The 12,504-nt window shown below is 36.7% G+C and overlaps 1 protein-coding gene across 2 annotated transcripts; it reads right to left on the bottom strand.

Annotated features, from left to right (window-relative positions):
* Positions 1 to 667: 667 nt before the first annotated feature.
* Positions 668 to 12,134, bottom strand: LOC104241883 (histone-lysine N-methyltransferase CLF-like). 2 transcript variants are annotated; one of them, XM_009796841.2, is made up of 18 exons: positions 11,787 to 12,134; positions 10,222 to 10,323; positions 9,778 to 10,103; positions 8,759 to 8,920; positions 7,896 to 7,980; positions 7,600 to 7,743; positions 7,404 to 7,451; positions 7,235 to 7,306; positions 6,352 to 7,070; positions 5,216 to 5,369; positions 4,633 to 4,853; positions 4,289 to 4,420; positions 3,109 to 3,199; positions 1,678 to 1,725; positions 1,465 to 1,593; positions 1,287 to 1,364; positions 1,009 to 1,203; positions 668 to 848 (listed from the first exon to the last, which is right to left on the bottom strand). In XM_009796841.2, the coding sequence occupies exons 1-17, from the start codon at positions 11,847 to 11,849 to the stop codon at positions 1,012 to 1,014; spliced, it is 2,766 nt and encodes a 921-aa protein (XP_009795143.1). In that variant the 5' UTR covers positions 11,850 to 12,134; the 3' UTR covers positions 668 to 848; positions 1,009 to 1,011. The 2 variants fall into 2 exon arrangements, with proteins under 2 accessions (XP_009795143.1, XP_009795142.1); XM_009796840.2 differs by having other exon boundaries at positions 668 to 1,203; positions 11,787 to 12,133.
* Between the last annotated feature and the right edge of the window lie 370 nt (positions 12,135 to 12,504).

Below are 12,504 nucleotides of genomic sequence, written 5' to 3'. Positions count from 1 at the left end.
CATTTTCCCTTCTCTACCCCTATGTAATACTAATTTTTTAGAAAATGTCATAATTTTAGTTAGTAAAATTGAGTCCCTAATTAAAGTCGGCACTTGAATCGTGCTAGTGCTACCCAATAATATTGGCACCTCTTTATAGGAGTAAGTTCTAGTGGGGTTTTCTTTTCACGTGGTGGTGGGACACAGCTTAGTTTTGTTGGCTTAATTAAAATTAAAATGGGCAATTATTTTTCGTCAGTGTTTCAAATGAAACGGCGCCCTCTTTCTGTACAACGAATAGTTCGGTAAACCTATATAAACAGCTAAGAAAGTCAATGCTTAAAATCACCCGATTGCATACACGAAATTGAGCCTAGTCACGCTTCAAACACAGAACAGCATTTGACAATTCACTCAGGCAAACACGTAGAAGCTGTTAGGCTACCGGTGAGACATGAGGCGAGCATCGAGTTCAACAAAGTTCACGAGTTTGACCAAAACCAAAATCAGCTATCATTAAAAAAAATGCTTATTCACCTCTGATATTTAAACCAAATTATATTAACTTATCATTAGATAATAGAATAAGGTGAGAAAGTATATTAGTCGACTATGGTTTACGCACAAAATTTTAAGTGCACACACACACTATGCATGGAGTGCGAGTAAAATGCTATGGCAGCAGAAATATCAGCAAGAAATTCATGTCACGACCTCTATTTGCTCCCAGAAATGAGTTCCACTCAGATTTGGGCATACAAATAAACATCTACAACTTTGTGTTGTTTTACATGAAAACCATGAAATTGAGATCAGTAAGCCTGTAATCATATTCCCGCTCAAAGATTACACTCGGCGCTGAAAGCAGCCTAGCCAAAGATTAAAAAAAACAGAATCTGATTAATAATCCTGGAGATGGCAATAGGTCTCCAGTCTACGCCAATGAAACGATCGCAAGTCAATCAAATAGTCAATGTAGATGATATTATGTTGCAAAAAGAATGAACCAATCAATAAGTAAATCAATACTCATTATGTATGCTTCTTAGCGCGGCCGCTTGAAGGAGCAGCATACTCTTTCTTAGAACCAGATGCCTCGGGCTTTCTTGCCCAGGCAGGTGCTCTATCATGCGCATAATGATAATCATAGAAGAGTTCCTCTCCTGCGGACATTCTTTCTTTGGCAAATATACCAACTCTGTGATCCCCAGCCACCATAATGACCTGTCAAAGAGTTATCTGAGCATTATTGCGTTTACCATAGGCAAACCTGTCCTGGAAATGCCTATGCAAATTTCAGCAATTACCTTGGCATAGCAATTTGGATCAGGAGAATGGTTAGCAAACTTCAACTTATCGCCTTTCCGATGAGCATCAAGCACAAACTGCATATGAACAAGCCAAGTGATTCACGTAAGACCCAGTTGGGGCCCTAACCCTAAGGAATAACTTAACGAGGTACAGAGGGCAAGTCATTTCTCATGCCTGATTATTCAAATTGAAGAGAAACGAAGAATTTTCACGATCATAGATCTTTCCACGCTTATCAGCTTCATGGTGTGAGATTATTTCACCAGTATACTCCCCTAGGTATTCGTGCTTTCCAACACTATTCTGTTAATGCTAAACATGAGCACAAAAACAACAAGGATCTGCAGATATACAGAGAAAAATCATAACACTGTTCTTAGATATTACCTTCAAGAAAGCTCCCCAGCCAGACACATCAGATCTTCCAAGAAGAACCTGCAGATTAATGTGAGGTTTTAGGATTAGCCAACAGCTGGAATTTGACTACCTTCATTCTTAACTAGACCAGTTCTAAAGCAAATACATACATGGAAAGGGTGAAAAAAGAAAAAGGGAGGAGCACCTTTTTTAAACCTCACAAGACCCTCAAGTGAGATTATAAACAACTAAATTATTTACAACTATATCTTTTTCAACTTTATTCATTACAATGTCTCACAATGAAATCCACAATTAAGATACTGCCAAAAGCATGAAAAATGTACTAAACTTATAAGCAAATCTTCACATTAAGTTTGATCCATAAAAGTGATCTTATCTCCATCTTTCTCTTTGCTAAAATGTCCTACATTGATTAAGGGTTTAGGTGGTCTCATTGGTGTTGGACAATCTTCACCTCATGAGCTAACTTTCGACATTGAGTTAGGTTCTAAGGTTCATTTTCTTCACATGGTAGCCGAGCCAAACTCATCCTGTCATCCATATTCTTGGTTTACCTAATGTTGGGCTATCATATTATGGTGTCTATGCTCCAAATGTCTAGTCCTGGATATGACAATAATAATCAAATTGCAATTAAAATAACTAATTCAACATCTTATATACAATAATGCCGATATCAATCCAGCTCTTCCAAGTTGAAATTCAAAGAATCAAATGCTTGTGGGATCACTTAGCATGTCATTGTTTGAAGACACACTTCTTTGAAGCGCATGGCTCCATCCATGATGCGCTAACCTCTTGCATCGCATCTCTTTATCACTTTATGCGACGAAGTAATGGCTTTTAATAACACTGGGTGAGTTCATGAACTAACTTTTGGGGTTGAATTAGTTCTAAGGTCCATTTTCTTCACTGATCTTCATAATTTTTACATGAAATTTGTGATCACACTGACAGCTTTAAAGTATCAGCAGGATAAGATCAACTATAGTAAACATGGGGGCAATTCAGCAAATTACCAAATTGCAATAGACTTGAACATTATAGAAAGGTACTACGAGAACAAGTAAAAAAATGGCATATGAACTGAGAACGAGACAGTAAGTATCCTACAAAGAAGACATGACTCAACAATCTAACCAAAACAATGATGAAAACAAAAATAGCGAGACAACTTTCTTATAATTTAAGAACACATTAGAGTTAAACATAATCTGTGACATGAAGTAAAGGTATCCACTGAAAAGATTGGTCAATACCCAAAACCTAGAACTGGTAATGCCAAATTCAAAATTTCTCCCTCTAATTAAACTTGGAGAACAGAAAAAGGAGGAACAAATAACAATCACTTGGCTTCGTGGCAACCGCCAACTTCAACGAGAACTAACAACTATCCCTCACCAAAAAGTAAATGTATAAATAAATAGAGATACTTACACTTTGTTGTTGTTTGAGAAGAAGCTTCATGTTCTTGCATTCATAATTGTCACCTCTTTGTGAAGGAATACCTAGAGACCCATCACCACAACTGCAAGAGCCAATTTGCGACAGAAGATGAAGGATATTAAAATGAATAAATTAGCTCATTATGAAAGATAAATTGATGCTGATGTTCATTCAAGCCTGGAAGGGCTGTTCGTCAGTTGTCACTTGCTCAGCAATTAATAATTATCAATAAAGTTGTTCATTTACCTTGTCAAAAAAAACATTGTCCAATTTAGGGAGAGAAAAAGCTACACAGTTGTTACATAGACGGTTTGGTTAAGTATGGTAGAATAATAAAGATGCACAGTGATTTTGTAGTAATAGCTTAAACTTTTAGGGGTCAGTTGGTTGGTCGCACGATGGAAAATAATCCTGGCATAAAATTTGGCATGATTAATACAATGTTTGATTTGCAACACAAAAGTAGGATTACTAATGTAACATCTGAAATTCAATATAAATTTTGTTTACTGGTATAAAATGCTGCATAACCAATGCAGCCTCTGGTTTTAGGTATTAAACTCTCCAAGAATCCACGTATTATTTTATATCAGGATAGACTTTAGAATAGTCTAAAACGAGCTTAAATGGAGCAGTATGGTAAGCGAGGATTCATATTGCCAAATCCAACTTGCTTGGATAGAGGACTTCTAAAGAATTTAGAATAAGACCACATATATTAACTGCAAGTTAATAAGAGTATACATTGATAAAATACCCTTAAAATAGATAATCCTTGCATAACAAGCTAACAATAATCCATATTGTTATTCACAGCATAACAGTCCCTTCATAATTATGCACCACATATCAAGCGCTTCATAATGATTCACCACATGATAATCCATATATTATAATCTCTGGATAACTAGTCTGTCAACCAAACAAACACTCTAAGTGGCTTAAGTGGACACATGCAAACTGAAAAAATAAGATTAGGCTTTGGAATTTGGATAAAGATGATTGAGAATTTGGAGGGACGATACGAGAACTTAAAAGCACTACATGTGCGGAAATTAGCAACTTCCAGTAACACGAGATACAACAATAACATGGGCAGTGGGCACTAGAAATACTTCTGTAAAACTAGAGAAAAACAGAAAATAATTCCATAGCACTACCAGGAGCTCACCTGATCCAACAATTTCGACAAACATCAGGATCGCATTCCCTGTCTGCAGCAAAGCAAGGGCATTGCCTGCTTCTACACTGACTTTTGGCACAATGACAACCACGGAATTTATTCTTGCAACTCTTTTGGCATCTAGAACATAAGATTGACAAAGTGTCAAAACAGAACTAATTAATAGGCACAAAATCTGCAATCAAAAAGATGTTCAAGAGACGGCAAAAGAAAATAGCAAACCACAGAAGGCAATAAAATTGGTAAAGCATTGTGCACTGTAAAAGGACACTAATAGTCCAGGTCCTACAGTATTCTCTCACTGAAGTTTGTAGAGAAGAATGCTGGCTTACCCACAGTATTTTTCACAGCAGGTTCCATTTACGATGCAGGGGCACTCCTTTCCACACGGTGCTTGACAATTACATGGATTATACTGCCGACAAGGCTTATCTTTCCTCTCAGAGATCCATTTCCTAGTTGCATGATATCCAGCTGACTTCCACGTGTATTTTGAGCGACGAACTTTACCTCTTCTACGCAAAAATCTGGATCTTCTCCGTGCTTGATTACCCTGAAGTTGAATTCGGAATAGGATCAACCAAAGTGGAGATAATAATATTATTACTCCCTCCGGTCCACAGTAAGTAACCATTTTACTTTTGGCACACCCATTAAGGAAATACGAACTCCTAGAGAAAAAAGATGTATTCACTAAATTAACCTTAATTAATTGCTACCTTAACACACTGAAATATGAAAATAAGGGCAAATTTTGAAAAAATAAAATTAATTCCTTCTTGATTATGTAAATAGACACTTATTTTGAACCAAAATAAAAAAGTAAAATGGTCACTTATTGTGGACCTGAGGGAGTACTATTCATCAAGAAGAACACAAAGCAACATGCTGATGAACAATGTCAAATATACTGACCATGATTGTATGGCCATCACCCTTGGAAGAGCCTTCAAGAATTCCATTCATCCCATCACCTAATCCTGATAGCTTATTCCTGAAATTGTTCATGTACTGGAACACTTCCCAACAAGTTTTCAAACCATTCATCATATTTCGAGCAATCATACAGCTGTATGACAAATAACATGCTCAGGTCAGGTTAAGAATCACTAAAGTGAAGGGAGAAAAAGGAGAACGAACTTTCAATATGCAATATTAGACATTACAAATTAAAAGACTAAGAAGGAAGAGGGGTTCATACAGTAGGTTGCTGCATTAGATGAATAACTTAGAGTGGCTTCTCCTAGTCCCCTATGCTCTTATATTTGACTCAATTCGTGTCATGAAAACTAGACCAATCAGCTTAAACTAGGGTTAACTCTCAGCCAGTGAAGTTGCCACTTTATGGGTCGTTATGAATACAAATCCAAGATAAAAAGCAAAATACTAGTTGTAAGTGAGGCGAGGTTAAAGCAAGAATAATGACACATTCAATAGTATCCTAGCAGAGATGTCTTCTTTCCTGCACAGATCCAACTCTAGAATGTGTACTTATTTCTTCATTTAAGGCATGAAAAATACTATAGGAAGGCAATAACTTTATCTGCAATAACTTTATCTGCAGTGATTCGATATCCTAATAAACAACTAAACTTAGGCACCCACAAAATGGTCAAGATAGTGAATTGACAAGAAATCAAGTAGACCGGGTGAACTTGCATGCGCAGTGAACGCAGAGTGCAAATGGTTTTTGTATTAACTATCGAAGAACCAATCTATCGCATTAAGCAAACAAAAGTCTAGCATATTCACTCGTCTGGGAGGAGTATTGACAAGTGAAGCAAGAATTGAAAGCACACGACCAGATCAAATGAGAAAAGTACACTTGATATTTTCATTATGCAGGTTCTAGTTTGCTTAGCATGAAGGCATTTGATTAAAAAGCTAGCACAAGAGTTTCTTCATAGACAAACGTTAGGCAGCATTCAAGAGAATAATTTAAGAAGATATTACACAACAGACAATGTTGAGAAACGAAGTATTTGCAAGCCAAAGAACTGACAAGAACATGAGTAGCCATGATTGAGAAGAGTAACTTGAAGTTAACTGACCTGCTCCTGCCAAACATTTCCAGACCTTTCTCAAAGAGAGCCTTTTCAAGTGGTCTCCAAGATATATCACCATCTATTTCTTGTTTGCAGTTATTCTCATCCACAAACTCACTTTTCCTCAATGTGTCGTCACAATTCATCCCACGATCTTCGCTGGTAGCGTCTTTATATTGGCAACTGAAACCCTCACCTTGCAAAGAATTTTTACTACCCAATACTGGAGAGTCTTTACTTCTAGACCTTCTACCACTATGAGATGGTACTTTTTGTGAAGATAAACTAACATCTTCGACATCCTTACCGGAATTAGAGCTGGGATTCATGTCTTTAGACGCTAGACTTCCAGAAGCTACAGAGCCAGACTCCACAGCTATCATTTTCTTCTGTCGCTTCTTAATGGCAACTACAGCATGTTTAGCTATTCTCTTGTTGTTCCTTTTGTTGCTCCCCACTTTACTATCAGATTTTTTGTTAGATGGAGAAGCAGAATGCTGAACAGAAGAGATGTTACTTGACGGCTTAATCTCTGAATCACTGCTTTCAGAGATGTTCTTTGCATTTGATGAAGCACTTTCGCTTTGGCAAGACTTTGATCTCCTTGACAGATGCTTTCTACCTGGCACATGAATATTAGCAACTTCAGATGATCGGACAGGGTTTTCTCCATGATTAGCAAGCTGAGAGGAGGTAAATCCAGCTTTTCTTTCCTTCTTCATGGCCTGAGATGAATAAAAGAGCTCACAAGGTTAGTAGGTACTGTTGCCACATCAGGATCAGAAACAAGCACAGACCACATTAAGAAATGATACTTGTTCATCAACAAAAAAATTCACGTCAGGCCAAAAATTGATATCAGAAATTATATAAAAGAAGATCCAGATACCAGGTGACAGCAATTTGGGCCACAGGGCTCCATATCCATGTCGAGAGAGTACCATGGTAATTGTTTTTCAGCCTAATGAATTAAGGAGTAAAAGACACTATAAGCATCCGTGTCTACTGCGCAAAGTTCTAAGCTATGAAAATAATTGGTTAAATGACCATTCACGTACTGCAAAAATCAGATCCTGTGAACATCCATGTAATCTACAATCAAAAACCTGCAAGTGAGGGCAAAACAAGACAAAAGTAAGTGAACTGTATTCAGAAGGAATTAGTATGAAGCAGAAAATCAGGCAGACAAACAAACAATATGAAATACTAAATGGAAGACAAGAAGTCAAGGAGGAACCACCGATAGATACATACAAGGCACCGACGACAAAACAGATTGTCAAAAGAATCCAGAGCAACATCAAGAGCTTTGTCAAGAAATAAATGTAGAGTGCCTTCGATGTTCTCATTCCTTGAAGTGCAAGCATTTTCTTCCTTCACAAGATCTTCATATCTTGCCTGTGTAAGATGTTTTATGGTGGATAATCTCAGCAAAGCGAGCAAAAACCAAATGGGAAACAGCTGGACAAGAGTTCGCACTATCACCAGCTTTTATTAGATAATGAATGCTTAAAAACAAAGTCTAATAATTCTCTAAACCAAGGGCGTACTTTGACTTCACTGAGTTTTCTAGATAAGCACTGTCCTAGCAAATCTAACACTCTGTCAGACAAGCCGACTTTTTTGATAGCCATACTGCAAATAAGCAAACAAAGATACATCATGTTAGCCACATAATTGGAGTAGATAGCACAAATATAAAGTGCCAGAAAAAGTTCTACATTAGCAAATAGTCTAGCCACAAATAGCAGACCATAGTGAAAATCTTATAAGCCATGCTCCAACCTCAATACCTTGGAAGCCAGGTTTCCGTATTACTTTCTACACCCTTGATATTTAAAATTTAAACATCTTTCATATGTCTGCAAGTAGAGACCTCCTGGAATGAGTTTCAAAGGGGATCTTTGTGAAAGAAATTCAGTTTTTAAGAAACTGCTTCATCATATTAAGTGATCAAGAAGATGAATGGCAAAGTAGTTAAGAAAAAGGATTAACAGAAGAGATCCGTATTCAACATCAACAGAACAATAATCTATACTACGGTTAGATAGTGTAAGATCTGAAAAGTGGCAGTGAACTCATAGTTGTATGCAAATAATAAGGCAGGACTACAATTAAAGAAAGACAAGAATAACATATATACAACATATTACGACATTTCAGGGCATATTCTCTATCCAAATACCGAACTAGACCCCAAGAAAATATTGATCTGGTAATGTCATGTGGTAATGTGCTTATGATCCAGCAATGGACCAAAAGTTTTGCTGCTCTACGAAACATGACCCCATAGCTTCGGTGTGGAAAGAACATTCTCTGAGATGACTTTCCTAAATTCTACTACAACAGAAAATGAAATATTACAGGAGGAGACAATTGAATCCAGTATTTCTTGTAGGTTAATTATACCAACCGCAGCATAAAATCTTCAGATTCCACAAACTCCCTTTTTTCTTCTTCATCGTCAAGTAGTTCTTCCTCGCTGTCACTGCAAATTAGAGCTTCTCCACCATTTTGGTCATAATAAATTCTTCTACGACCAACCACTGATTGATCCTCAGTCATCCTCTGATTTCTGCACCACTCAAAGTATGATCAGAACAGTTTTAAAATAGCAAGACCACCAGCTTATAGTCTAAGTGATATCAGTGGGCATATTCCACGAAATAGGTGTGGGTTTGATTCTCACTACCTTCTTTCCTTTCCCTATCTCCCTATGTAATGGGAAAAAATTAAAGTAATAATAGAAGAAAAAAATAATCATGAAGAAGAATGAATAAATCTCGGACTGTTACAAGTATTAGAATCATGCTGTTACACGTTGTTGGAAACTTAAAGTCAAAAGAAAATAACATGATCAAAGTCATTCCCACCCAGGAGGAAAACCATTTGATACGAAAACCACTTAAATGTCATTGTCTTACTGATCAAGTAGATCAATCCCATCTCCTTATGAGAACAGGCATCAAATGAAATGGCATAATGCGGAAAAAAATACTAATAATAATAATAATAAAAATAAAATAAAAATCGAGAGCCTATAGGATCATTAACTGTACAGAAGAAAGTCTAGAAGCAGATGGCAGTAAAGTTCAATGGTAATAAATACAAGGCGTTAAGAACTAAGCCTTTATAAAGGGTGAGGATAGGTGGTTCAATGTTGCTGTCAATGCATCCATTGTATCATTGGATGCAACTGTTAACACCTAATACTGTTGTTTGAAAAAGGAAACAAGTGACCAATTGCAATTTGAAGATGATCAAGGAAACAAGTGGTTAGACATTTATGAGGTCCCACGGCATGCCATACACAAAGTGATGGAAGAACCTTATGTATATGAAGCAAGCTAAAAATGGGTAGATAAGGAAAAGAAGAGGCACAATTCAAACATGAATACCATACGATTTATCTACTAAGGCAATTTAACACACCTATCCAAAAATATCCATGTAGTAAATGGAGGTAGTCTTTTCACTTCAGGAAGTTGTATGGGATGCATGGCATCTTTGACAGCAATACTAGATCCTAGAAGAATTGCAGAAGAGGCATATCCATCATCTTCAGAACCATTGCTATCACTATCCCCCGTGTTGGTTTGAATCCCATTTTGCATATATATTGCATCCTGCTTCCTCTTAGATAAAAGATCAACACTTATATCCGCACCATGAACTATAAGATTTCTTCTCTCTGTTGACAACTTAAAAAGATTTTTTGTCACATCATCCAACTTTTGTGCATTTTCTTCTGCCCTTTTCTGAAAGGAGAACGGTACAGCTCCATTGGTTGTTAAAACATTGTATAAGTACTTTGATCGAGATACACAACCAAGCAATGGGGAAAGTGGGAGCAAAAGTACAATAGAGAAAACACACCTTAACATAATCAGCACGTCTAGAAGCAGCTCTTTTTTTCAAAGATTCAATAACTGATAATACTTCATCAGTTTCTACAGGTGTTCCTTCTGGTGCATCATTCTGTCCAGAGCAGTATAGCATTTAATGATACAATGAGTCACAAATGGAAATATGACTATATAACTAAGCGTGGCTAGAAAATGACAAACATGGAAGAAAAAGATTAAGATAAATAGTTTTCCTGTCCAGAAGTCAAAACTGCACGCCACCGGCATAATTGATAAGCAAAAGGATTTGAGAACAAGAAAATAATTTTAAGAAGACCTTGTGGAATCAGAAAAAATAACCTTATGAAATTTAAAAATAGTATGAACATCTAACTATGGTTTTACACATAAATTGTCAACGGATGTGGTCTTAAATCATAATATGTGAAACCCCAAAGACCAAGAGACCAAGAATCTACACCACACCCAACTTCCAACACTGTCACCTCTTTTATAGCGGTGGTGTCTTGTGGACACCTCAACTGTTCCAACACCATCATTAAGACAACTCAAACGACAATTTTTAAACACCATCTCGTAATTTGGAGCAAAGGGTCATTCCAATAAAAATGGGTCCAATTAAGAGATGGGATAGATCATCATACTCAATGGAATCAAAAAAATGAAAGACCAACTAGAAAGAGAAGAAGAAGAAGATCTTCTTTCAAAAGGAGAACAAGAAGATAGTCGCACTTAGACAAAAGAGTACCATGCTTCCCTTGATGACCATTCAGCACATTGAAAATCCTGAGTTAACTACCACAATCCTACTATCTGTTCCAATGTAATTTAACATATTATCCTACAAGTCAATTGGAAACAACTCAAATTAGTCAGGTTAATAAGGGAATATCAGTCCACAGTTAGTTTTCCAATGTTAGTCACTCCTTCCATAGTGGTTAGTTGATTAGGAGGTTAGGGATTCCCTTCTCCATTTTAATCTGGTGCCGTGACTGGATTCTCATTCAAGGAAGTAATGGTGCCTGCTCAATGATTATTCTTCATTTGATCCCTTAAGTTCTGCAAAATTTCCCATTTTTACTTTAAATTTGTTACTGTTTGCTGCACTGAGGTCAATCATCAACTGGCTGGTTTAATCATAAAGCCCCAAGGCTGTTGCAGTCCCTGTCTGGGAAGATGCAAACCATCCCTTACACTTGAGTCAATGTGCCATCAACCAAACGACAAAAACACAAATTAGACGCGAAATCCATAATGTATCACCATATACTGTAGTATACCAAAAACTGATGCGAATGATAAAGGGCACAGCTGGAAAATCTTTACAAAGAAACCTACAGCATAGTTTTATACCGTAATCTCACAAAATGCGTTAACCCTCGGCCTTGAATAAGCTCCAAGAAAAACAATGAAGCTGATCACTCGCTCCATAAAAGCAATAAAATCAATACTCAAAGCTCCAACCTCATCCCCAATATAATTTTGAATAAAACAAAGAATCATCAATCCAATTCCCAATTCAATTAAAACGCAATTGAGTAAACAGTAGAGCAATAATGGGAATAAGAACTTTACCGGAAGATCACTGGAAATTTGAGATTGGGGAGTTGAAGGAGAGCCATTGGACAATGCTGACATTACAATTGGCGAAGATCCGAAGCTTAAGATGCAGATAAGCTCAATTCGCCGATGCAGCTCCAAATAAAGATGGGAATCATACAAAACCAGAGAGACTGAGAGGAATCAATGTGGGGAGAAATTGATTGGATGGGCCGTAATTGAAACCCTAGGATTTGGGATTTTTGAAGCCGCTCTGAGGAGAATTTATTTTGAGATTACACTCTCTATTCTGGTTTGGCGTGAAATGAGTTGCGGCCTGCGGAGAAAGGAACATGGTGTATTTATATTAAAATTTGGTGGGAACTTACTCCATAGGCTTGTCGTTTTGAATTTTAGCAACGTGTCAACTATTTGGGAAACTAGTATTGTTCTTCTTCTTTCTTTAAAAATAAAAAATAAAAAATTACTATTGACTATTGTCCTTGCTGATTCTTTGTACGTTGAACACGAGCAAATGACTGAAGGAGTGTACTCGTTATACTTACGCTGTATTAAAAGGAAAATTTTCTTTCACCGATTATATGCATCAAACCAAATATATACATCGGATATCTACATCTGAATATTTACTGTATATTCTTTCTTTAATAATGTACTAGATCATATGTGTACATTGTACATTGTATATTTATATTTTAATACCATAAATCAAATAATTTGGTATTTAATGTTG

This window comes from Nicotiana sylvestris, chromosome 2 (genome assembly GCF_000393655.2).
Source record: "Nicotiana sylvestris chromosome 2, ASM39365v2, whole genome shotgun sequence".
NCBI classification, from domain to species: Eukaryota; Viridiplantae; Streptophyta; class Magnoliopsida; order Solanales; family Solanaceae; genus Nicotiana; species Nicotiana sylvestris.
This window is presented reverse-complemented; position numbering and strand designations above follow the sequence as displayed.

Bases quoted from the DNA above. Each gene is read 5' to 3' on its own strand.
- LOC104241883 (XM_009796841.2), bottom strand. From the start codon at position 11,849: ATGTCAGCATTGTCCAATGGCTCTCCTTCAACTCCCCAATCTCAAATT. The intron at 1,726-3,108 runs GTAAGTATCTCT...ATTAATCTGCAG, and splicing joins TTCTCAAACAACAACAAAGT to GTTCTTCTTGGAAGATCTGA. The intron at 1,365-1,464 runs GCATGAGAAATG...GTTCATATGCAG, and splicing joins TCTTCAATTTGAATAATCAG to TTTGTGCTTGATGCTCATCG.